Source organism: Teleopsis dalmanni, chromosome X (genome assembly GCF_002237135.1).
Source record: "Teleopsis dalmanni isolate 2A chromosome X, ASM223713v2, whole genome shotgun sequence".
Lineage (NCBI taxonomy): Eukaryota > Metazoa > Arthropoda > Insecta > Diptera > Diopsidae > Teleopsis > Teleopsis dalmanni.
Window position 1 is genome coordinate 46729137 of NC_051848.1, and position 26067 is coordinate 46755203.

The 26067-nt window shown below is 30.7% G+C and overlaps 3 protein-coding genes across 4 annotated transcripts in view; 2 read left to right on the forward strand and 1 right to left on the reverse strand.

Annotated features, from left to right (window-relative positions):
• LOC119689262 (ribokinase-like) lies at nt 1–2908 on the forward strand. The gene is made up of 6 exons (XM_038104055.1): nt 1–223; nt 280–412; nt 1818–1907; nt 1964–2092; nt 2147–2343; nt 2401–2908. Exons 1-6 carry the CDS (start codon nt 153–155, stop codon nt 2756–2758), a joined length of 978 nt encoding a protein of 325 aa, XP_037959983.1. The 5' UTR covers nt 1–152; the 3' UTR covers nt 2759–2908.
• A 6638-nt stretch (nt 2909–9546) lies between these two features.
• On the forward strand, nt 9547–12607 carry LOC119687319. Its single transcript, XM_038101597.1, has 3 exons — nt 9547–9712; nt 9982–10104; nt 12410–12607. Exons 1-3 carry the CDS (start codon nt 9579–9581, stop codon nt 12549–12551), a joined length of 399 nt encoding a protein of 132 aa, XP_037957525.1. The 5' UTR covers nt 9547–9578; the 3' UTR covers nt 12552–12607.
• A 5726-nt stretch (nt 12608–18333) lies between these two features.
• LOC119688967 (dnaJ protein homolog 1) overlaps nt 18334–26067 on the reverse strand; it is a 34281-nt gene continuing 26547 nt past the window's right edge. The window contains exons 4-7 of one of the 2 annotated variants that reach the window (XM_038103670.1): nt 24120–24431; nt 23812–24040; nt 23381–23738; nt 18334–18707 (exon numbers count right to left, since the gene is read on the reverse strand). In XM_038103670.1, the coding sequence (XP_037959598.1) occupies nt 18480–18707; nt 23381–23738; nt 23812–24040; nt 24120–24345 (1041 nt within the window). In that variant the 5' untranslated portion in view covers nt 24346–24431 and the 3' untranslated portion in view covers nt 18334–18479. Of the gene's footprint in view, nt 18708–23380; nt 23751–23811; nt 24041–24119; nt 24432–26067 lie in introns of both variants that reach the window. The other variant, XM_038103669.1, reaches the window with a different exon arrangement.

The following is a 26067-nucleotide window of genomic DNA, read 5'->3' on the forward strand; positions in this document are numbered from 1 at the left end:
TGTCATTTCAAAATTTGTTTATTTGTGCTTGAAGTAAAACTAAAAGTGACTTATTAGTAATTGAGTATTTAAATCTGTTTTTACAAGGTTGTTGCAATAACTTGCAACATAATTGTTATGTAAAATAATTATATCTTAATGTATGGGAAGTAATGGCCAATGATGGAGTGGAAAACAATGTTGAAATCATTATTATTGGTAATCTCTCTATTGATTGCATTAGGTAAGAACAAATTTATAGCTGATAAACTTTCGGAAATAAAAGATGTTTTCTCAAAGTTTTGTGCCAGGGCTACCCAAACTGGGAGAGTCAGTACGAAGCTATAAGTTCCGAGCTGATTTTGGTGGAAAGGCAGGGAGTCAGTGCATTGTTGCAGCTAAACTCGGCGGCTGTTGTGGTTTTGTTGGGAATGTATGAACATTTGCATTTATAATGTTTATGTTCAGTTTTTTCTAAGATTCATTACTGTATATTATATTATGTATATTATGTCATGCGCAAATGATATGCAGAGTGTTTACTACATACCTAACGTGAATTTGCGATCTAATTATTAGATCTAACAAACAAAGTGAACGTATGAGAAGAAGTTGGATTTCATTTTCAAAATCAATCAATTTATAGATCGTCACAGAAAAGTCTATCCGGAAAAAACATGCGTGTCACAATAAGTTTATTATATCGAAATGATCTTATATCAGTTTTTAGTTCCTTAAATGTATTTTAATTTAAGGCAAGAACGTATTGTGTATAACTAATTGAGTTCAGAAGTTCTTAAGTTTAGGAGGTATATAGAAAATACTCTGCATAATTGTAATATGAATGAGTTATTTATAATTATAAAATTGAATCATTTTAATAGTTAAATTCTAACACATTTTCGATTTAAACTTTAAACTTAAACTTTGCGACAAACAAATAGTGAATGGACCCTTGCCGCCTCAACAGCTACATGGCCAAACTATTCCAAATGTAGAACCTCTAACTTAATACATACAAGCAAATGTATAATCAGAGGTATCTAGTTAAATATCTGTCTTTACAGCGCACTGGACCATAGGACGGCATGGAGCTAAACTTGGCGTACCCTGTAATATCTCCTGTAATGCGTGTGTACCAGCTCTCGAAGAAAGGACACCAGAACATCTGATGTGTCTATATCCAGGTTTGACCAGAACTAGGTTTAAGTTTCTGGCGGCTCCCTTTTTCAACACAATCAGCGATATCTCTAGCATTAGCATTGGCCAGATTCTTGCCTTTATAAATGCGTCTGGCTGGTTCTAGCTTGACCTTCTCTCTATTACCCATAATTACGAAGTTTTGTGGATTCAAAACGGCTTTTTTTAGCTAAATGAGGAAAACTCATTCCTCCCTGCATTACAACTAATTAACTAGCAATCTGTCCTAAATAATAAGTGAAGTTATATTATTATTTTTAGAACCACTTTGAATTTCCTTAGCTTTTCTGAAGACGTACACAGAAATACAATTAACACGACATTTGCTACTTCTAGATTTATCTTTTATTTTTTTAATGTTATATTATTAAATAAATTTAATTCGTGGTTTATGCGTTTTATATATATGTGGTACATTACCATAAAATCGAACAGTTATTATATGATCTAGGAGTGTTACGTGTGACAAGAGTTACTGTACCTTTTCTCTATTCAATCACTATATGTTAAGCCACATAAATGTATTTATTTGTATCATGACTATTTTTAACCTTTGTATGTTGTATATTATATTAAAGATATTTACAAGGAGTTATATGTGAGTACTTACCATACATACATAATAACATCTCTTACAGTTAGGTACTGGCATTTGGGGAGACAAGTATTTTAAGTCCCTGGAAGCTTTAAATGTTGATGCAACATTTTTGAGAATAAACAACAAACGGGTATGTTTCAAATATTTATTTTAAATTAAAAATATTACGTATATTCTTAATTATAGCCCACTGGAATGACGCAGACCCTTATCTCTGACGATGAGGACCGTGTAGCTTTACATGTGAATGGTGCTAATGATTTGCTTCATATAAATACCATTGAAGACGCCTTTGCAAAATTTAATGATGCCAAAGTATTTTTCATATACTCATTTTAGCACTTTTAAATATTTATTTTACATATACAGATCCTGCTTTGTCCACTTGACATGCCAAAAAAAATGATGCTAGACACCTTAACCTCATTCAAAGCAATATCCATAGTGAGTTCAGCTTCCGGATTACATACCGAATCTTCAGATATTATTAAATTAGCGTCAATATTTATTTGCAATGCAGACCAAGCTGGTCGTCTAATTGCAAAATTTGATATTTTTACATTGAAGTATGTTTGTAAATTAATCCATGATTTTCATATAATTATTAACTATTGATTCTTTAGCGATTGCAAGGTAGCCATTAGTAAACTTTTTGAAATGGGCGCCAAAATCGCTATAATAACAATGGGTGTACTTGGTTCCGTATATGCCAAAAATGAAACTCCGCTGGAGTATGTTGAGGTGCCTATACGCAGAGGAGTTATGTGTAGAACATCTTACGGTGCATTTGATGGGTTTGTTGGTGCATTGGCTTTTTTTATGGTTCGTTATCCAGATCATGAAATGCACCAACATGTTGGAGCTGCAAATGATGTCGCATCTTATACAATCAAATGTGCCCTTAACGAAGGAAAGTTCTACAGAGCAAAGGAAATTGATCTTAATAAAACCATTTATCCATATCAAAAATATCCTCACTAAAGAGGTTTGTTTAATTCAAAAACTAACCTTTGTGTTTTGAAGAAATACTTCATTTCAAATATATTTAAAAATTAAAAAAATGTTAAAAAATTTGGACTAAAAGAGGAAAAAAACAATGCGAAACTATTAAGCCTTCAGATCATTTAATTTATTTACATGTAGAACTTATGTATAACAAAATATTACTGAATTAAATAAAGGTAAAAAGAAATAATATAACGAAAGACTATATCTTTTCTTAATATTTACTGTTAAGTATAGTACATTTCACTATATATACATGCGTTAAAATTTCAGTATAACAAAGTTTTGTATATACTTATACTGTCATCATTACGCTTTACGGAATACGATTTATCATGTAGCTTTTATTTAACGATAGAAACTCTTCAAACGGCATATTTTTTCAATATAATGTCTTTACTACACAACCAGAAATACCAAAAATACGTTTACTATAGGGCATTTAAAAAGGTGATAGAGCAACACCTTATGAACGTTTTTATATTATGAAATATTATGAAGAGCCCATCATCCTATAAGCCCTCCATTAGTTACGCCCATGCGTTAAAATAGACGAAAGTAGAAAACATTGATGTCAATATAACCGAAAGTGATATGTTTACTTCCATAAACGCACAAACAAACATCAAGTTCAATGCGAACTTGATAGGCCAATCAGTCCAGGCAAGCACACTTAAAAACAAAAATAATAATAAAAGTAATGAATAAAAATAAAAAATTATTATTATTAAATAATAGGCTACGAATACATCACGACCTAAAAGATCTATTGTGCGCCTAAAGTCCCAACTAAAACAGTTCTAGAATATTTAAAAATCTAGTAATTGCTGTGGGCTTAATTTTATCTATTTGATTTGAAACTAAGATCCCGCTTCCAAGATAATCAAGTCTACATTTTGTCCCCGTTGGGCAGTTGCATAGAATATGGTCTGATGTTTCCTACTCCCCATGACAGAGTCAACAAGAATCACTTTCTACCGCACCTAAATACTTCATGTGGTTATTGAGTCTACAGTGTCGTGTAAGTAGTTCAGTGCAGAGTATGATATCGTTTCTGCTAAGGTTGAAGATAGCGTCAACTAGGATGTGTTCAGGATTAATGAATCTTTTTGATTGCCACATGCTTGTTTGGGCTCTCCAGTATTCAAGTAGATTTTGTTTCTCCCGTTCTCATAATAAGTTATTTGTAAAGTTATTTGTTACCCTGCAGAATGGCTGTGGATCAATGAAAGGAGTACATGCACCCTTCTTTGTTAGGGAGTTTGCTATTTCATTGCCCTCATACCCTTCATGTCCCGGTACTCACATAGGAGTAACATAGTTCCTCGATGCTAGTGTATTGAGAATTTAAAAACATTCCCAGACCAACTATAATTGGAATGAGGGGTTTGCTAAAGATTTTAGAGCTGCATGGCTGTCCGAAAGAATGCATATTTTGGTACCTTGGATACCCCAGGGATTACATTTAGACATCAATAAAGTTATGCAAATCAAGATTGTCAAGACAGTCAGATCCTTCCCAGTACTTTTGAGCATTCCACAGTTCAACAATTTACCTCATATCATTCAATAGAATCACAGAAGATAGCTAAATCTATTGACAACAATCACGTCATAACAACCGATAGATGTGGCGCCGCTATCGTTGTTCCCTCTCTAGATACTAATTGGAAACCATGTAATTGTCAACGACCGAAATTTTTGCGACCTAGTCTCTAAAGAAACTTCCAAAATAATTTCCCGATAATAACATTGATTTTAACACCAGGCTTGATGAAAACGATTGGAGACCGTCAATCGGCTGTCACAGCTGCCCAAACCATTACTTGAGACGGCAAATTATTTCGAGTGGTCATTCATAGTCTCAAATTTTCGGCAGTGCGATCAGTTAAATAAACATGATCATTTTAAAAGTTTATTAAATGCTCAATGTGTTCTCATCAGAGAACAATTCGCCTTGTTCATGCAAGCGTAACAACTCCTTTGTTAATTCGAGTCTAACTATTTGTTGCTTTGGTGTAAGATCTTGTGCATTTTGGAACTGCTAAGGTACAAGCTTGTTACTTTGAGCTCATTTAAGAACGTGCGGCCATTCAATTCTTTGGCCATTTGATTACGACTACGACATAGATTTCTTCAAGTTGAACCTTCCCTTTTCGTACCATTTCAGGTGATGTTGCTGTTTTTTTTCGTCCACCACCATAACGTTTGGGGTTCTGACTTTCCAACCAAATATAACATAATCACACTATTACGTTTGAATTCCATTTCGAATAAATTTTCTTCTATAAAACTTAGACGCAAATGCTCACTTAGTTGACAATATCAGTTTGACAGATATACCTGTATGTAGTTTGATTGAACTCTTTCTAGGGCTTGTATGTATCTTGAACCATAAACTTACGCCGAATATTGAAGTGTAGGTTTTGCCGTGATATCAAATAGTATAATTTTTCCATACTATTGGAATTACTAAATATTCTAAAAAAATATATATGACATATCAGCTTCATATATGTCTATATGCATTGCCATATCAATGCCACGATATGAATAACCCTTTACAGTAAGTGTTTAATTTTGATTCCATAGCTGAGCATTATAATAGGTTTAATAAAAATAATTGTACGATTATTTTTAAGCTTCCAACTTCCTTTAACCGAAAGTGCAAATTTCATTATTCGCCCATTTCTTAACATTGCTTTCAGATTTAGTGGATTAAAATGCTGTAGAAATGAGGTTAATTGGACTTGCATTATCGAAATCAAACTTGACGGAGACTATGGTTTTTTAAATGCTACACTAAAAGGGGCACAAGTGCTTCCTAATAGTTTTACTTATGACTTGTTGATACTCAAATTTGCATTCAAATTCTACTTAAATCACTATATCTCTATCTTAGTAGCTACCAATCTCCTTCTACTTCACGTGCAACATAAGCACCCAGTCCGTATAAGAAAAAATTAATAGTTAACAATGCTATCAATTTACAGAATTTAAAAAGCGCAAAAATTTTAACTGAAATAAGGAATTATGAAAGCGTAACGAGCAGTGATAGAGCACTTTGTATAGCATAAATAAAAGGAGCAAACATCTTACCATCCTGCACTGAGTTCAAAAGTGTCTTATTGCTATTATTACCATTTTACAATATTAACATATCCTTGCGGATAGCTTTTCCTTAAGAAGAGCAGCAAGGTTGTAACAAAATCATTCGAAGCATCTATACCATCAGCAGTCAAAGCATATACAGTAGCAACAGCTCTGCCGTTAAGATGATAACAACTCCTTCCCAACAAGAAGAAGAATGTTGGATACCATTTTTCACAGACATTGTATTTCTAGCATCTATTGTTTACAATATGTTTTCGTAAGTTGTCTTTACACTCTTTACTTTTTATCTGTTTTGAAAATTTTTTCGTCTTCAGTTTTTGAACTCCATTCTTATTTTATGGCCACATCATGCAAATTTTACTTAATTCACCTTACATTACCGGCCCAACGAGAAGTGCAAAATCGCACCCCAATTTCACTCACTCCTACGGGCCTCCATTACACTTGCATGCTTTGTATGCTTTCGTTGCTCCTGATGTTACTCCTCTTAAAAAATAACGAACATGGATTGTTCATACAAAATGTATCTAAAAGTATTCATTTTTTACAACAAGTGCGTTAAATATTCTTTTTATATTATTTTATACCACATTTATTGCATTCTTGATACGTTTCCCTCGTTTCTTCATTATTCAAATTTTGAAATTACGGCAATAAATTCACGAAAGGGAGGTCAGTACACATATAAGTCTGGAAGTTTCGTAAATACGAAGAAATAAAATAAAATTTTTTAAATTTCTTCAATATTAAAAATGTTTTCTATTTTTTGTTTTGTTTTTTTTTTTTTTATTAAAACTATTAAGTTTATCATTATTATTTTTATTAACAAAATTATATGTAAAGTTCTATAACAGCTATATGTTAACATAGTTATTAATTATTCTTATAATAATATCAAATACATAAGAAATTAAAAAATAAATAAAATTAAACAACAAAATAAAGACAAATTGTTATATTTGTACCCAGAAAATATTCGCACAGAATAAATAACTACAAAGACCGGATGTCTGAAGTTATCAGGTAAAAATGCACGACGGATGATGGATGGTTTTAAGTATATGATTGCGACAATGATTATGTTATGAAACAAATTAACAAACTACTATATAAAACCAACATAAAACCCCATATTAACGTAAATCTATATGAACGACAAGGATTTGAAAGACATATAGGATTCAACTGTGGGATTTAACTATTAAATCATACAAACTCATCATTCTAATCAAAAGTTCTAAGACTCATAACCAACTTGTCCTGGTATTTCACTAATGATGTACTCTACGGAATTTTATCATCAGTTTTTATATATGGAGATAAAAAAATAGGCTACTACGGTCTCACTCCTGTTCTTGAAGCACATACCAAAGCTTTAGCAAAAAAGTTACACCAATTAAAAGCCTATTCCGCTTAAAAGTATTTTACGCAAATAAATAAGTTATGTTAAGCTAAGTAGACATAGGTTAAATTTATTCACGAAAAGTCTATCCAAAAGTAAAACATAAAAGATATTAGTCGTTGAGATTTCGATCACATTTATATTTCCTTGCCTTTAGAATACACACCTAACACTCCCATAAAATGATTCAAATATTCTCATATGTTACAGTACTCCATTCTTTGACCTCATTTTCGATAAGTTCTCGATACGTAACTGGGAATTACGTGGCCATAATTTGACAATGCTTCTTCTCAAAGCGTTACGAATTTCAGATAATTGTTCACATATGTGAACTCTTTTGCAGAACCGCAAAAAAAGGTCAATAGTTACAAATTGCTTAATTTTAGTGGCCAATTTACAGCACCATAACGTAAGATTATACGTACTGAACTTGATATGCTGTTTGTGTCACGATCCTCTTGGAACTATGTATATCCCACGTTCATATTTTTCACTTAACGTCAATAAAATTGATAATTGTGGCTTCTGCAATTAAAATTAACGGTTTCTATCATGCTTTTGACATTTTCAAGAAACTACGAGTCTATCGTACCTTATCTTTATATCTAAAACCTGTCATACACTACAATAATTTTTTATAGTTATAATTGCGTCTCCTGTAGATTTTGCCATCAGGTACGACATGTGTTTGTTAACTATCCACTAAGCAAAAAATGAGTCTCATCACTGAAGAAAAATAGATAGAAAAAATCGCCATTTTTCTAATAGATTTTTGGAAATTAATACATTTAGCACTTGTTAAATGGTTCATATTGTAAAATGAAAAATTCTCGTATATGATATGGATGACAGTCACTGAAACAGTACTACTAAATCAAGACCATGAAATTGATAATCCTATACAAATAAATTTTAAATAACTCCTATTTACGATTTTACAAAATATTATCTTATTTTCCTAACCTATTCATTATTACTTAGACACTCCAAAAAACTTGTACATATTTGGTAAAAAAATAATACCTAGTACATCAGTATGCAAAGACTTATAGAATGAAAGCGATCTGAAGCTATTGTAGTATTTTTATATGTTTTCTGCAAATAATAGTCTTCAAATTAAGGAAAAAAAACAGCGGTTTGTAATAGTTAAGCAAAATTATATAGCTGCTGTTTATTACGTTAACTTTAAAAATATCACAGCAAATGGAATTGTTGTTTACGAATAAAAAAAATTCATGTATAAAATAAATAAGTAAAACAAAAAAAAATTAATAAAAAGGAAAATTAAAAAGGAAAAAAATAATGAAATAAAATAAAAATAAAATAAAAACAAATAAAAAAAAATTATTCCTCAAATATTTTTAAAAATTTCTTTCACATTTTCGAAATAAACAAAAATTGACAAAACCCGAAATTAATATAACCCAAATTAATTGTACGCTTATTTTTTATGTTAACGGTTCAAATAAAACAGGGTTCAATTACTGACACTTTCATTAAGATCATTATATACAGACAATTAAACCAATAGATATTTTTGAAGACCACTTAACATGAGTATTTGCCAGTACGCGAAATCAGCTTTGTACTTAGAAATAACACCTATATAAATTTCGATTACCTGCTAACGCAGATTATGCCTCTAAGATAAAGAAACAAGTATGCATATTCTTTGTGATTGTCCAACTTTAATAACGCTCAGAAGAAACTTATTCCATATGAAATTTCTAACACCAGGATAGATCAAAAGCTCTTCTCCCGATTTAGTTTTGGACTTCGTTAACAAAGCTTTAAAGGACTTTGTCTAATTAAAAGCAGAATTTAGTACAATAGAACTCTTCTGGCCGCAACGTCAGCTGTTGGGTAATTTCACGATAAAAGTTTTAATAATAATGAACACTATTAGAATAAATCATTGCAGAAATATATATTATATATGCCTTTCTGACTAAAGATTTTGTTCGTAGAAACTACTTTTTGACAATGTTTATTTCGATTAATATTGCAAGTCAACTATTTATTATTTCGATTCAATCCATACCATACCATACCTATTGATATTTATCATTTCCATACCATACAATAAAACGACACACCTTGTATATAATAATTTTTACTGTATCACCTGGGTAACAGATTTGCTTATAGGTGTAACAATATGTTTGATCGATTTATTTTTAAACGATTTGATAGTATCGAGAAAATAAGTAGTTCTATCTTTGATTTCATTCACGCAGTATTCATGTAGTAAATTGAGCTAACGGAGTAAAAATAGTAATGGAGAAAAATATAAATCCTTTCAAACGACCTATGAATGCTCTACAAACTCAATGGTACCGCATTCTTCTTGCTCGTCGTGTTGGCATTCAACCAACGCCCCCAAAAAATGTGAACGAAGATAAAAAACCTTAGTGAGTAATAATAAACAAATAACATTAACGTATGAGTGCACATTTATTAATTTGGTTCCGTAATTAAGAAACTATATTCCAAAAACTAATCTTACTCACTTTCGAGAGACATGTAACCTAATCAAAAATATTTGAGTTTCAATCATCCTTTAACGTATGTAGCGATTGTGAGTGTTCTTAATAATTAATGCTTTTATTTTTTGATAAATATCAAAATGACTTAATAAAGTAAAAAATCCATATATAAATTCTTTATTCTATCTCCACAGTCAAAATATATGCCGTAAACGTTATTTGACAGCATTCCAGCGCTATAACAAACAATTTGTTAGAGAAATCGAGCAACTGGAAGCGATGCAACCAAGTGCAATTGATGCCATGCGAATCCACAGGTACTAATTAAATACTAATTTTCAAAGCACTCAGAAAGATATCCATGATTCTAAAATCGGCTTTATTTCTATTCACTTGACTTTAAACCATTATTTCTTTGAAACAGATATTTTTATCTGACATATGGGTGTCTGTGTTTTTTGCTCACTAGTTGTAGATAGTTATTAAAAGAAGTTAAATCTTTTCATGTTGCAAAAAAATTAAATATTTAAATGAAATTATATATGTTCGTAAATCTATAATTTTCAATTGTCCTGTTAAGAAACACGATTTTTCCAAGACCGCTATGAAGTTTATAAGTGAGATCTATATAATTACCGTGGATTGTTTTTCTTATAAATATAACTTGTAATATTGAACAAGACAAGTAGAAGAAAACATTCTTTACAGAAGCCGCGGTAAATCTAGTTACCAAAAACAGTTTAATGCTCCTCGTGGTATTTCTGAAAGTAAATAATTCTAGACCCAACTTACAACTGGTTCCAAATGGTTAGTGTAAAACACTTATGTTTACTAAACTATAGTTCGACCATTCCTCGCAATATCATGTGACACGTTATACTTCCTCTATTAGATTGTAATTTTTCAACCACATCCCTTCAAAGATATTCTGAAATAGAGTAATATGATTTCATCATGATCTTTATAAATCTGAAAATAAAATAAATGAGAAGGTCGTGAATATTTAAATAATAACTTTTGTGTATTCATCGGTTGATCTGAAGTAAATTCCAGGTTATAAAAAGATTTCTAACAACTGTAAGGCTAAAAAACGGGTCAGAAATAACACACTTTCTTTTAGGGAAAATTACTGCTTACATATAATTACTGATTTATACTGTAACTGATTCATACTGTTTTTATTGATTTAATTGCCAATACAAATATTTGAAACTATCAAAACACATGTGCGATAAAACGTGTCTATAATCAGAAAAGTGAAGTCTCACGTTGCACTGAAGAAACACAATTTTAAAGGAGCTCTATTAAATGACTGATGTCGTAGTTATGGGTCTGAGGACGATGAGGAAAGTGTTATTTATAACCGTCAAGCCCTCACCAAAGGGCCTTCATCCGCTTTCAGGTTTTCTTGTCTGAAATAGGTTCCTTTAGAACAACTAGCATGGCCTACAAATTTGTGGTGTCATAATGGGCTCACGTCAAGGACTAACTTAGTGCCTCTTTTTATGGAACTTGCTTCCATTAGTATCCATTTGTATCTTATTGTTTGCGTCATGTATTATTAAAGTTTATTTGGAATTTGTTCAGATAAGAATTGTTTTGAAAACATATTTTAGAAATATCAAAACTTGTACTTACATAGATAGTACTCTCTTTCTCTTGATATCGTATTCATTTAATCGAAAACTTTAGAACTTTTGTTGTTTTCATTTCGTAAAGAATGAATATCAAGTCTTTTCTTTTGTTAGATATTATCTTAATTATTACATTGAAGTTTATTACGATCTATAAAAAAGTTGATTATATCTACTACTGACCCTCGACTATTGTAGCCATGATCCTTAGGATAATTTACTATTTAAAAAGGATAACACTGTTTTTATGCATAAAATGTTAAATGGCTTGAAACGGATTTTAATTTTGAAAAATTACTATAACTTTCTGACGTTGAACTATGTCTGTTTTATTATCATTTAATTTATCATTATCATTATCTTTGTTTAAACTTAAAAATGATATCTTAAATGACTTTTAATTCATAATCCAAGCACAGGGTTCCATTTGACTTTTGCTTTAAAGATATTCAATGAGAATAACTAACAGACCCATTTTCATACCTAAATAATTTATATATCCAGTCAAGTTAGCAATAACAATATTATACATTTTCTGAATACTAAAATTATTTGAAATTATTTTAATACATCAATATATGCTTAAACGCACTGTTAGTCCTACTATATGATTGATAAAGCGAACCCTGTGACATTGCTGAGCACCAAAAAGGGATTCACAACCGGTAGAGAGAGAGGGAGAGAGATGTGACTGTTAAAATTTTCGCCTTCAGTTCAAAGAGTATTAATTAAAGATATTTAGGTACTTTTATAGCTCAATGCTCTAGGTAGGAAAAAAAATATGTCTTCATCAACATCATAGTTCAATATAAGTGTATTGTCTATTATTAATTCATGTAAGTCCTATCAGAAAAATTTAAAAATATAATATTTTACTGTTATAAATAACGTCAAAAAAAAAATATACATATAGAAAAAAAAACGAGTTTTTAGTGCTTCTATATACTTTGAATTAATTTTTTATTTATTTATATTTCTCATTTTTCAGGAGCTTTTCCATCACCACTTTCTGGCCACCATTGCATTCAAAACATGAAATAAATTTGACTCTAGAGCACCTGGAGAAAGTATTAAGTCTTAGAGAAAGAAGACGTCTAGAAGCTGTACTACAAAAACAAACATTGAAGTAACTTCACTACTTATTATTGCCAAGTGAATTTAAGTAGCTGTAAAAATTTTAGGAATGAAGAATCTGAATTAAATTTTCTTTCTCATTAAGATTATTAATTAAGATCTTATACGCTAATAAAAATAAGAAGCAAAATATTGCTCCAAATGTATATAAAAAAAACGATACTTTCGAATTTGTTTGTTTGAAACGTAATCATACCAAGGCTGACTAACCTGATTTTAGTTTACTTGCCATAGATATAGAGAACTCTAGTTTTTTTACTATTATTATTTCTTTCGACTTGTATGGAAAAATAATCGCAGTTGATATTGTTAATTGAAGTAAATCAAAGTTATTAATACTAAAAATTATTGTGATATATACTACATATTATGAGAAACGATTTCTATGTGTGTATCGATTTGTGACATGAGATTGGATAAATACTCTCCATTTTTTTAACTTCTTTATTGTATTTAATTGGAGTTAACTTCAGTCAATTTCACTTAATATATTACTAAGTATAACTTTGTTTTCGAGTAATTGCGCAAGGATTATCCTAGACGATGCACCAAGACCATCGTCTAGGTCTGACGATGCATGGTCCACCAAGACCATGCAATTTGAAATCACTAAACAATTTTTCTGTAGGATTTTGCAAAAATCATATCATATTTGTGTGAACAATTCCAAAACTCTTAATGCTTTGAAATATATTGTCTTAAATCCGTTGAATAATAAACAAGCTATTGATAGCTAAGAATAAGAGCTCTAATCTGGAGCTGCTACGAAACTATTAGATCTATGTTTGGTTTCACTTAGCCAAATTATCTACTTACCTATTTCCGATTTTCTACCGATAAGTCATCGAAAAGTACCCCAAAAGGATATAGTACTTTTAAATGTTCCGAAAAGAATTATGTTATGTTTCATTAACAATGACTGGGTCCAAAGAAATAACTGAAATAATAATTGAATCAAAATGCTTATCACTAATGTAGTTTATTCACGTTTAATGGAAATTAACTCTATAGATATTAACTTTCTCCATTCAATGAGAAACTTAATTTATTGTCAATCTTTATAAATTTTTCAAAAATTAGTTGAGGGATTAATATAATATGTATAATACATAATTTTTAAGTCATATTACGATATATGAATAATAGACAAAATACAAATGCTTGGCAATATAAATATTTCTAGAATTTAATATTTTTATGGTCATAACTAATGTTATGTTTCTTGGTGGATCAACAAAAAGTAATTCAAGGCAACGTATTTTAACTAATTGTTCTATCATAATCAACAGATAGAATAACTACAAGTTAATACTTTACCATACATATTATGTGAGGTAAAAACTATTCGTCGCTTTTTGTCAATAAAAATGTCGAGGAAATTTTGGAGTTGGTGGATTAAGATCGACATGTAAGCTGTCGGAAGATAACAGGGGCACTCAACATAGTGCAGACTACGCAAAGACACTCGATGTGTGAATGCTGCAATTTGGAAATTTCATTACCGAATTACCATCAATGAAATGCTACCAAGAACAACAAAATCATATGATTTTGAAACAAATCGTTATGGGCGATAGAAAATGTATTGAATATGATAGTATCTAAAACAAGCGATTATAGTCAATCTCTAGATTGACTAGACTCTTCACAAACCACTTCTATGTCTGGATTGACGGCAAATAGGGATATATTAAGTGTTTACTGAGATGGAAAGAACATTTTTATTATGAACTGCTCGTCTACTGCTCACAACGGAACAATCAAAGACGAAACTTAGTTGTTTAGTTTTGATGCATCCACTGTATAGCCCGGACCTTACACCGCCCGACTACCATTTGCTTGGGTTCTTGCATATTTATTTTTTTTTCTTTTTTTTAATGATAAGAAATTGGCCGACCATAGAGCCATTGGAAATCACTAACACTAGTTGTTGACCAATAAATTGCAGTAGTTCTACATCGATAGAATTATGAAGCTATCCAAAAGTGGCAAAATGTCATAAAAGATACTGAAATATTGACCAATATAAACTTCATTACCCAAGAAATAATGTTATCATATAGCATTGCCATACTGCTAAATCCTTGATGGTATCGATATTAAAAGGCGTTCAAATCTTTCAGTAATTTTTAAGTCATATTACCATATTACAAAAAGTTAAAAAAAATAATAGAGCCGGGGTGATTAAGCAAATTTACTAAGTGCACAAAAATATACGCTTCGTTGCAAATCACAATGGTATCATCGACAACTGAGAAATGTGTGGATTGAATTTTGAAATGATTTTCCGGTATGATACGATGCGCCATTCCGTAACGTAGTAAAAAAGTATGAAGTAGTTTATATTTTTTATTTTCTGCTTTGTAAAAACGTGCCCCAATAGACATACGGAACAAAACAACAGTAATGACTAAGAAAGTCAAGAACGAAAAAAGGGGGGAAATGTACCCAAAATCGGTAGATAATGTTGAAAGTTTGATTATACCTAGTACTAGAATTTCGTCGACTGCCACCACTGCCACCACGCAACAGTCAATTCCAAAGCCTCCACTGCCACAATGAACACAATCACGTATATCAACGGAGCCAACATTTCTACTTCAAACATCAATTGCACATTCCTGTTTGCTTTATGGAATTGTGCCGTGATGCGCCTCGGTCTTTATTTGGTTTCATTTTATTTGATTTGCGTTGGTTAAATTCAGTTTGCTTTGGTTTGGTTTCCTTTGGAATAATGTATGTATGTAGTTTGATTTGGTGAGGCAATATTGAGCCAAAGTACTTTGGTTTATTTTAGATTCGAAATTCCACTCACGTAGCGGATGTTTATGCCATTAGCGATAAGTTTGGCATCGCACGCGTAAATAACAATTGCAGTTTCATCCTTATTGAATCGCAATGAGAAACAAATGTTAACAATTTAGGCGGCATATATTTGGTTGGAAGACGAGCTGCTGATCAAAATCTCAGTATTGTAAACAACTCACTTTAAACATTCGCATAATATTAAAAATTTGTTACACAATTTAAATGGCAAGAAACCGTTCCTTATTAAAAGGAAGTACGACTCAGAAATATATATAGTTAGGAGGGACATATATCGTAAATAAATATAGTATTTAACTAATACATTAACGCTCAATCAGAAATGTATACAATTATTACTATATAAAAGATACCAATTAACTGCAATAGTTACCAACACGAATTCCAAATAGCAGAAACTTATTCCTTATTAAAAGGATGTCTAATGTTGAGCCTTTTCCGAGTTAGTGCAACTGGGCAATTTTACTCTTTGATAGCTGGGGGGGGTTGCTGCAGAGTCCCACTCATCTCTCTAACTAATTTGTATATTTCTCATAAGCTTCGTGTTTATTCAATGACTGATCTAAAATCTGCAAAAGATCTAAGATCTCTCTGACCAATTTGTGTATTTCTCATAAGCTTCGTGTTTATTCAATGACTGATCTAAGATCTGCGTACCGTCCCGTGCGGTTAGTGATTTTTCTGAGATTAGATAGTGCTAAATAGGGAAGCCTGTCGGTTTTCGCTTATAGCTTCAGTGCTTTGCCCTTTATGTATTTTTTGACCGAATCTATTCTAAGGTCTCTTAGCATACCATTCATGCGGACGTACAATGGCACTTCGAAGAGTCAAATAAAAAAATATATAAAATTATTACTATATAAAGGATGCCCATTAAATGCAATCGATTCCAACATGAATTCAAAATAGCAGGAAATCGTTCTTTCCAAATCGGAAGTACAACGCAAAAAATGTATAATGAAAAAGGGTATATATCGTTAATAATTATGGTATTTAACTAATGCATAGTCCCGCAATCAAAGCTCAGTTAATATAACGTATAACATTATTATCGTTTATAAAAAATCGAAAAAAAATATTTAATTATAAAAATCGTACTCAAAATTCCAAACGAGCAACAATTCCAAGACGAATTCCAAAAAGTGACAAATCGTTCTATATAAAAAAGAAGTACAGCTTAATAAACTGTATAATGAGAAAAGATATATATCATAAATAAATATAGCTTTCCCAATGGGATTGAATTCAAATTTTGATCAAATTTCTTTTCGTTTATATTTTACTTTTAAAGATATTACCGGATTTATTATATTAATTATATATATATAATATAATATTAAATAATACAATATTAAATAATATAATATTAAATAATATAATATTAAAAAAATAATAAAATATTAAATTTTTTTGACTGAGTTAACTAATCTAATCATATTAAATTGATCTTTGATGTCCGTTTTGACGAAAGAAACTAATGGCGTTTTCGATTGGTAAATCTCGATTCAATCTAGATTTACTTTCGATCTATTAAATTTTGTAGCCCAATCGAACATTTTAAGAGTAATCTACCTTCTGTGTATAAGTGTTATTAGACATTTATATTTTTCATAAACACATATCGAATCAAATCACAATCTATCTGTTAAATTATACAAAACAGTTGTTAATTTTGGGGTAAATTTACTACTCTGGCAAAATATCTAAAGTGTTATAAATTAATCTCAAGTCTTATACATTTTGCCCCAGATTCACCAATCGAGAATGAAAATGCACTTAAAATGCGTTAAAAGAGCATCTTAATTTAAAAAATCAACCCAGATTTACTAATTACCATAAGACTTCTAGACTGGTTCCAAGAACAGCTGGGTCTATGTCCCGGAGCCACTCGTCGAAGACGACCAAGCGCTGTTCAACCACCTCCAAAGGCACTTCATAAGCAGATCCCGGCGGAATACAATAACAACATTACAGACTACTGTTTTCAATAGAGAGGTTTCTTATCGAATGAAGTGAATTGTAATAACAAAATTTTATTATTTTTAATTAATTGAATTTATGAATGAACATACAACTGTTTCAAGTGTTACCCATAATCAGTGATTTTTGCACTTTTTTTTATATTTAATTATAAGTAAATAATTTTTGAGATTGCAAGTACAAAGAGTTTAACTCGTACCCTGCCAACTTTGAAGCTCAGAGTCAGTGTTCATTAACCAAGTGAACACTAAAGCCATACTTAAATTGTGTGTACCAACAATCATAAACCAGCTATAGAATAATTGAATTAATAAAATATGGGGTTAGAAATTCGACGAGGTCGGCAGGTTAAGAAAAGCGTTGTCATTACGAGGGGTATCGATTGATCTTTATAGTACTCTTGGTTGTTCATTCAAAAATATTTTGTACTGTAGCAGTATCACAATAGATTCGACATGTCAACGCCAGAGATTTAAACGAAAAAATTCTAGAAATTGTATAATTATTTGTAATAAACGAATGAAATTAAATAATAAATGTGAATTAAATAATAAAAACAACTGATTTTTCTTTAGTAATCAAATTTGTTATTTATTTTTAGAAAAATAAATATTAATTTTTATGTTATGCGTTTTTCTCTTTTTTATTTGCTTTTTGAGTTTTTAATTATTTTATATTGATGGCTGAATTTATAATTTATTAAATTTCAAAATTTCATTTGTTAAAACAATTTTAATTTAAGTTTACGTTTTGTTCTTTGATTAAGAAACGCCAGGCGTACACCTAAACAAACTTCAGATCTTTTAAAAACGAACTTAAAATATTTTTAATACAAAAAATATATATAAAAAAATAAAATAATTTAAATAAATCCTAGCAACAAAATATTTAATAATAATATTTATAATAAGTAGTTAAAAGTAAATGAGTCTATAAAGAAAACATTAAGAAGTACAATTTTTTTTTAAAAAAATGTTAAATACTTGTATTAATTTTTAATAAAGCCAAAAAAAAATAAAATAAAACTGACAATCGCATCGAGAAAAAATCAACTACCGATGGTGATCATATTGACAGAACTGAATTTTATTAACAAACAGTTAAAGTTAGACATCTCATCATAACATATCCCTAAGAACTTCCTTTTGCGCGGCTGTTAATTTCTCCGGAAATTGTATATCAAATGCCACAAGTAAATCACCTTTGCGCGTTGTATCCTTAGGGAAGGGAAGACCGTACCCTTGAATACGTTTAACTGTATTCGGTTTAATTATTTCCTGCATAGTACTTATCCGCAGTTTATCGCCGGACATTGTAGGAACTTGGAAAACCACTCCACAAAGAGCCTACAACAATTAAAGAAAATTAATTTAAATACTAAACAATAAAAGAATAATATAATTTTATATATATTGATTATTAAAAAATATTGTTTGATAATAAAATTTTTATGAAACGATCAATCACAACATCATTTAATAAAAGCACAAAAATTTATGGAGGTAGCCAAGCAGCCATGTCGTTATGGTAAACCGCTGGGACCTAAAAGCAGATAACATAAAACGTTTTATAAGACGAATACCTGAGTTAAGATGTAGATGGGTGTTGGTTTACGGTGGGAGAGGGGTAAGGGGAATGGGGAGGGTCCAAGCAACCATCATGTACTTCGCTGGTTTCGGTACGAATTGTCGGTATATTAATCGGTTGACCCAATATGGGTACCGCATCAATATTACTTAGCTTCATTATTCATTTTAATTTCTCTCTTGAATTGTGGAGTTCTTTTTCTTAAACCAAAATTTACGAGATGGGAACGGGTTTGTTATTTACTGTCATTTCTTTTCATTTTGCCATTTACTTTACTTTGGATCACACCAGATAAAACAATGTGAAAACAAATATAGAGAAACAAAGCCTCTTCGAAATAAATATCGAATCTTTCATATTTATTGATACAATGAAACATTATTAGATATATGTTATGTATATATCCTAGATATATCTTGGATAAGTGATATATGATAACACATGCATTATATATTAGTAAACAAATCTTTTAGTCAAAAAGCTACGAAAAAAGTAAGCTCTAAACTTATCTTGAAAAAATCTGGAGTAGTGAACACTAAGTTAGCAGAAAGTTCGCTTACCTAAGAGAGAGGGAACATATTGCGACAAAAGCTTATTCCCTGAAAAAAATCTCTTGGATCACCATAATCCGAAGCAAGCTTTTATAGCAAAATTGACATCAATAGCTAGAAGGAACTCTATCAATTATACCCTATGCAATTTAAGTAAAGTGGAAGGTCTTCACACAACATTTTATGAGATGATGTCCAGTAATATAAAACTGTCGATGTAGATATTTTCAAAAATTTAGGATATGTAAATTTAAACTCATTGATGTGTTAAATGGTTCAAATGATGTGAAATAAAAAAAGATATAGCTAGAAGGAACTCTATCAATTATACCCTATGCAATTTAAGTAAAGTGGAAGGTCTTCACACAACATTTTATGAGAAGATGTCCAGTAATATAAAACTGTCGATGTAGATATTTTCAAAAATTTAGGATATGTAAATTTAAACTCATTGATGTGTTAAATGGTTCAAATGATGTGAAATAAAAAAAGATATTTAATTTATAGAAAAACGAATTATGTGCCAGAACTTTCTTTTTAAGGAATTATACTTAACATCTGACAGACGGTTGTTGCAATGATGACATATTATGTTGTTTTCTTTCATTTTGTTTAACTTTGACAAATAATTAAAAATGTAAATAAATGCCATCAAATCGAAAAAAAATCTATGCTGTACTAATAGGAGAGACGGAGAGACCTCAAGAATGGTAGGCCCAGAACCATTCTGTGGTCTAAGCAAAGTAACTCTATCCATTCTTATGAATGACGCATAGGAAAAAGAAAGAGAACCCTATTGGGAAATGCTACTAAGACTCTCACAATCTAAAATGCTTTTATGGACTTACAACTTAAAACGCTTCAAAGATTGCATAGCACAATCAAAAAATAACCTAAGAATTATTACGGGATTATTTACCGATCACTGTACATTGAATAATCATCTATCGAAGTTAGGAATTCAATCCAACTCAGACTGCAGATACTGTAGAGAAGAGAGAGAAACGCATACCATGTGCTTAGGGAGTGCCCGGCATTGATACACAAGCGGAAGAAACACTTAAGATGATATTTCATGGATCATAAGAATTCAAGACTAGGAAAAATAGGCTCTATACTGTCTTTCATTAAAGATATTAAACCTGGAGAAACACTCTAACCCGACTAAGAGGCACAATAGATCTTTAAGGTCGCAGTGCAGGATCCCTTCTTTTAATAATACAAAAATAATTTCAGTTGATATATTTTTAATAACTATAAAATCTCCCAATCGCACCTTTTGATAGTTCAAAACTTGATAAATAATTTGATGTCGATTTTCACATTACAGTTCACAAAAGCAGCATTAAGGTGTACAATTAATAATAATGCGAATAGCATTGTACAATAGTGGAATTTTAATCTCGTTCACTGGGTTAAATAAAATATTATTTCTGTTTTTATACATTATTTCTCATTAGTTATTATAGTCGCATCTGTTGATCATCAACACATCAAAGTACCACAAACGGCAACGCAAACATGCCAATTTTGAAACTAAGCCAGCCTAGCAAGCAATGTATGTTTTTACCAAATTTTTTTAAATATTCAAAATTAATTCAATTTAATTTGATAAAAATAAAAAAAACAACTAATTAATTATTAAAACTTTTTAGAGGTGGAAGCCTACTAATTGCAAGATACAGCAAAGTCATGAGCACATAATACGATCAATAAAAAATCACACAAAGTTTAAATTTCCTTATTCGGGCACAATTTATTTCTGCTTTTCAGATAAACTCCAAACAGTTTTACTAAAACTGACACAATAACAAGCAATAAATTAACAATGTTACTATAAGCGTTTGAGTGTTGAGATTGCTTCCATAATTAAGAAAAACTATATATGTACTATATTTTAATAAATGTTAAAAATATGTCCCATACTAAACTTCACACTTGAACGATCAAAACCACAGCAAAACATAATTTTTTACAAAATTTTATGCACCTGTCAACTTTTTTTCATACAACCAAAAAATTTGACAACAAACAATGACAACCATATAACGTAATTTTTATAGTTCTTATAGTTGATTGACTAATAGATATGAGTTAGATATTATATGCACTTCACTATAATATAGCTTAAGCGTTTAGTACATATATTAAGAGTATAAAACAGTATCCATTTTGAAGTTTCATAAAATTAATGTAATTGAAACTCCAATCAAATTTTTATTTCAAATATTTTCTTGAACTATCTGTTTATGGATGTTAAACAAAACATTATTGAAACATCTTCCATGGAACATATTTCCATGGTACGTAAGAGGAGCGGATATCTACAGAGATCTGAGAGTCGATTCAGTCGAAAAATACATTAAAGATCGTGCTCTGAAACTGTTCAATATAATTGACAGTCACAATAATCCAACTCGCAGCATCCTAAAAATACAGCGAATTTTGATAAACACAGGCAGATACAAAGACATCAGATCCATCATATTATAAAGCCCCGTATTCAGTTATTCTTAGTGTGACTTAAAACTGTCCACAGATAAAATAGAGTAAAGGTGCTGATTCACCAACTCAGACATCTGAATATCAATATTAGCCATTTATTTATATTCACGCAAAAAAGTAGCAATCTTCTGGTTTGAACGATCAGAATTAACACACCATAACCATTTTCAAAAAAAATATAGGGTTATCATACGTCCAGTGTAATGTCAAGCCATATTTTTGTGTATGCACTGATGTTTTAACACTTACTTAAGGATTTTCACTACCTTAAATTCGACAATTTTCCTTTTTAACAAATTTATTGAGCGAAAACTAAGTCCCATTACTGAAGAAAATTTTTGTCTGAAAAACCATCATCCATTTTTGTAATAAATTATTACAATTTAAACACGCGGGGCTACTATAATATGACACATAACATATTATAAAATAGTAAAGTGAACATATTGTTTTGTTTGGCATATATTATATTATTTAAACACGGCTGAAAAATTTGGAAGACTATAAAAGCTATTTGGGTGCAGAATATTAAAATTTTGTACAGAACATGTTTTTTGGTTATACGACGACTCTTTGACACAGACCAAGGCATCATCTCCCGTTAGCTATTTCGATGTGAAATATAAAAGTTTTGGACAAAGGATATTTTTTCGTTGCACGATCCCTTACTATACTTTATAACAGCAAATACGGAATATGGTGCCCCGCATATATACGATTTCTTTCATTAGACTTTCATTAGACTATTCATTTGACTAGACTATGCAATCACCTACAGTTGGTTATTTGGGTTTGAGATATTGAGATTTTGGACAAAATAATTTTTTTAGTTTTAATTTTTGGTACAATGCAGTAAGATTGGATATGGAGTTAAAGTACTTTGGTACAGCCCATATGCGTGAAGTACTTGTCAGTTTTTGGACGTAATGTTAACATAATACGTGCAATTATAAATGGAATAAATTAATAAAAAATTAATTAAAAACAAGACAAAAAAGTATATTAATTGATTTTTTAAGTTTTGATTAAAAATACGTACTGATAGTTAACGTAACAAAAAAACATAATTGGTCATTACAAAATTGACATGTTTTTAATTAATTTGAGAAAAATGGCTTAATATATTTTTTGGTGTCAGATTGCATTAAAATCGATTTCGATTCTTACAACTAGTTTTACATAATAGGCATTTAACTGTTTGTGGAAATGCATGGTTAGAATTTCAAAACATATAATTGCTTTATAATGTGGGAACATTTTCAGCTACAGATACAAATTTCATTTAATCAGTATTTCAAAATGGTCATAACTTATTTAACGAGTTTTGGCATTTTAATTCATTAAAAGGCGTTAGCAAAAATTTTGAACTTTCTCACCTGTTTCAGTGTTAAACGCGCTGTGTATCGCAAATCGCTGCCTTCACGTTTGAACATTGCATGGGGTTTATCTCTTATTATGAATACAATATCTGCAGGTATTTTGCCATGCGTTTGATCGCCTTCTTTTTGAAATGTGACTTTTGTACCAGATTTCCAGCCAGGCTTGATCGAAATGCTAACATATTTATCTTCCTTCTTTGAAGAACCATCAGTTTGAACTACGCGCCGCGATATTTTCATTTTCTTAACGCACCCGTGATATATTTCCTCTAGGGTAACATAAAGATCATGCTCCACTGGAGGATCCTGCTGTTTTTCCTTCTTAAATGGTGTGTGCACATTAAATGAATGCGATCTGAATGAGGGCCTTTACATGATTATTTAATCATGAATTATAGTTATATATTTCATATTCTACACGTAATTACCTGAATGCACTGCCTAGCCCGTGCCTGGAACCTAAGCCGCCAAATGGTGAAGAAAAGAAATCGTTCTCAGTGTCAAGATCGAACACTTTTGTGTCAAACAAGTTATCGCCCATATTAAAAAATGAACTAAATGGATCACTTGAACCGAAAAACTGTTCGAAAGTAGCCCGTGGGTCGCCATGAAATTGATATGTAAATGAACTATTATTACCAGTGCCATTACGCGTACCTTAACATATCCAAGGAAAATAAAATTATTGTATATTTTTTGATTTTCAAATCTAGAAATATGATAAATTATTCAATACCTCCGCGTTTTAAGCCATCCTCTCCATATTTGTCATATATTTCACGTTTTTGTTTATCTGAAAGCACTTCATAGGCCTCAGCGACTTCTTTAAACTTTTCTTCTGCATTAGCTGCTTTATTTTTATCTGGGTGATAACGCAAGGCCAGCTTTCTGTAAGCCTTTTTTATTTCTTCATCAGAGGCAGTTTTAGGCAAACCTAAAGTTTTGTAATAGTCCTTTCCCATATTTGCTAATCTAAGTAGTTAAATATATATGGATCTTATACACTGGTGAATTAAGGTGGTTTTATTGGAAGTCTAACAAATTGATGCTGAAAAGATAAAAAAAAGGTTAGACGTAAGATAAATATTTTGCATAATAAATATTATGTGTAAATTGAATGATTCTATCATACACAAAAAACTCTTAAAGACTGTCTAAAAGCATAGCGTTTAAAAGCGTTTACACATAATATTAGGTTTATCAATGTATTATGTTGACATCGTGAACAGTGATACACAATACCAAAAAGGCAAAAACACATTGACGCCTAGCGTCATGGGTCATAAATTGCTTTACTCATAAATAAATAAAATTACGCTCAGCATTTTTGAAACGTCTATAAACCTTATGGGGGAATACTTTTGCACAGACGCCAACACTAGCGTTATGGCTGAGTATTGTAACATTGCTTGGTATTTTTGGTGGGAACGTATATGAGAAATCATTCTCTCATTAGCTTTACAAGCATTTCAAAAAATGGTGAGCGTAATTTAAGCAATTTATGAGTGTAACACGTCACAACGTTGAGTGTCAATATGATTTAACTCTAAAACTAAACTTGCCAACAAATTTAAGGTAGAAAAGCGTTCACACTAGGCGTCGCGGGTCTTTTACTCTTAAATTGCTGAAATTACGCGCCAAATTTCTGACCGTGTGAATGTGAAGATTATAGAGGACTTCATATTAAGAAGTCCTTCTCTGATATATTCTACATACCAAACAATTTCAGTTAAGTATCGAATTCAGTAAGCACTCGAAATGTACAAATACTTTTGGATACGTCGGTGACAAATAAAAATAGTCGTGTTTTAGCTTATTTTTATTTTTTAAACTCTACGCAGTTATTGCTATGATATTATTATTATTGTTAGAGGATGTGACCGTTGGGTCTATTGTGCCCTCTTCTGAGCTTAGAGCAGGTCTTTAAGCCCTGTTGCATCAATAAAAAGTAGTATAGAACCTACTTTACAGAGTTTTATTGCCTCTTCCGTAAGAATATACATTCCTAGGTACCTATTTCCTATGTGCATTAGCGCAGGGCATTCTAACAGCACATGTGTGGCCGACTCTTCATTCTCTTGACAGAATTTACAGTTTGTATTTTAGTCTACAGTGCCTTGTTAGAATTCCTGTGATGATTCTAAGTTTTTCTTTTGAGAGGTTCATACAATTCTGGTATCTCTTATTGTTACAAGAGATACCAGATAGTTGCTATGGTAACAACTATGGCTATGACTATGCTATTATGCTATGGTTTTTTTCATCTTAAAAAAAGGATTCTTCTGTTTAAAGTATTTATTAGTTACGTCCACAGCACACCAATTTTTCACACTTCGAAACATATTATACGAAAATCATATGGCATTAAATTTACTAGGGTAAGTGTGATAGCACTTTATAACGTAATTTGACCAATTTTACTGTTTAAAATTTAATTAGTTTAAATAGTTTAAAAACGATCTAATATGTTGTCTTAGTAAAACAAAATTTTTTACTTTTTCAAATGAGGTATTTTTTCCTAAATATAATATCAAAAAGGTCTCGAAGTATTTAACAATATTGACCTGTTATTATTTAGCTAGTCAAATATAATTATGCTTCAAATTATCAACTCTATTAGTTGTAAATTAAATATAATAATATAATAAACATAAATAAAATAAAAAACTGTGTTTTCATTAGGT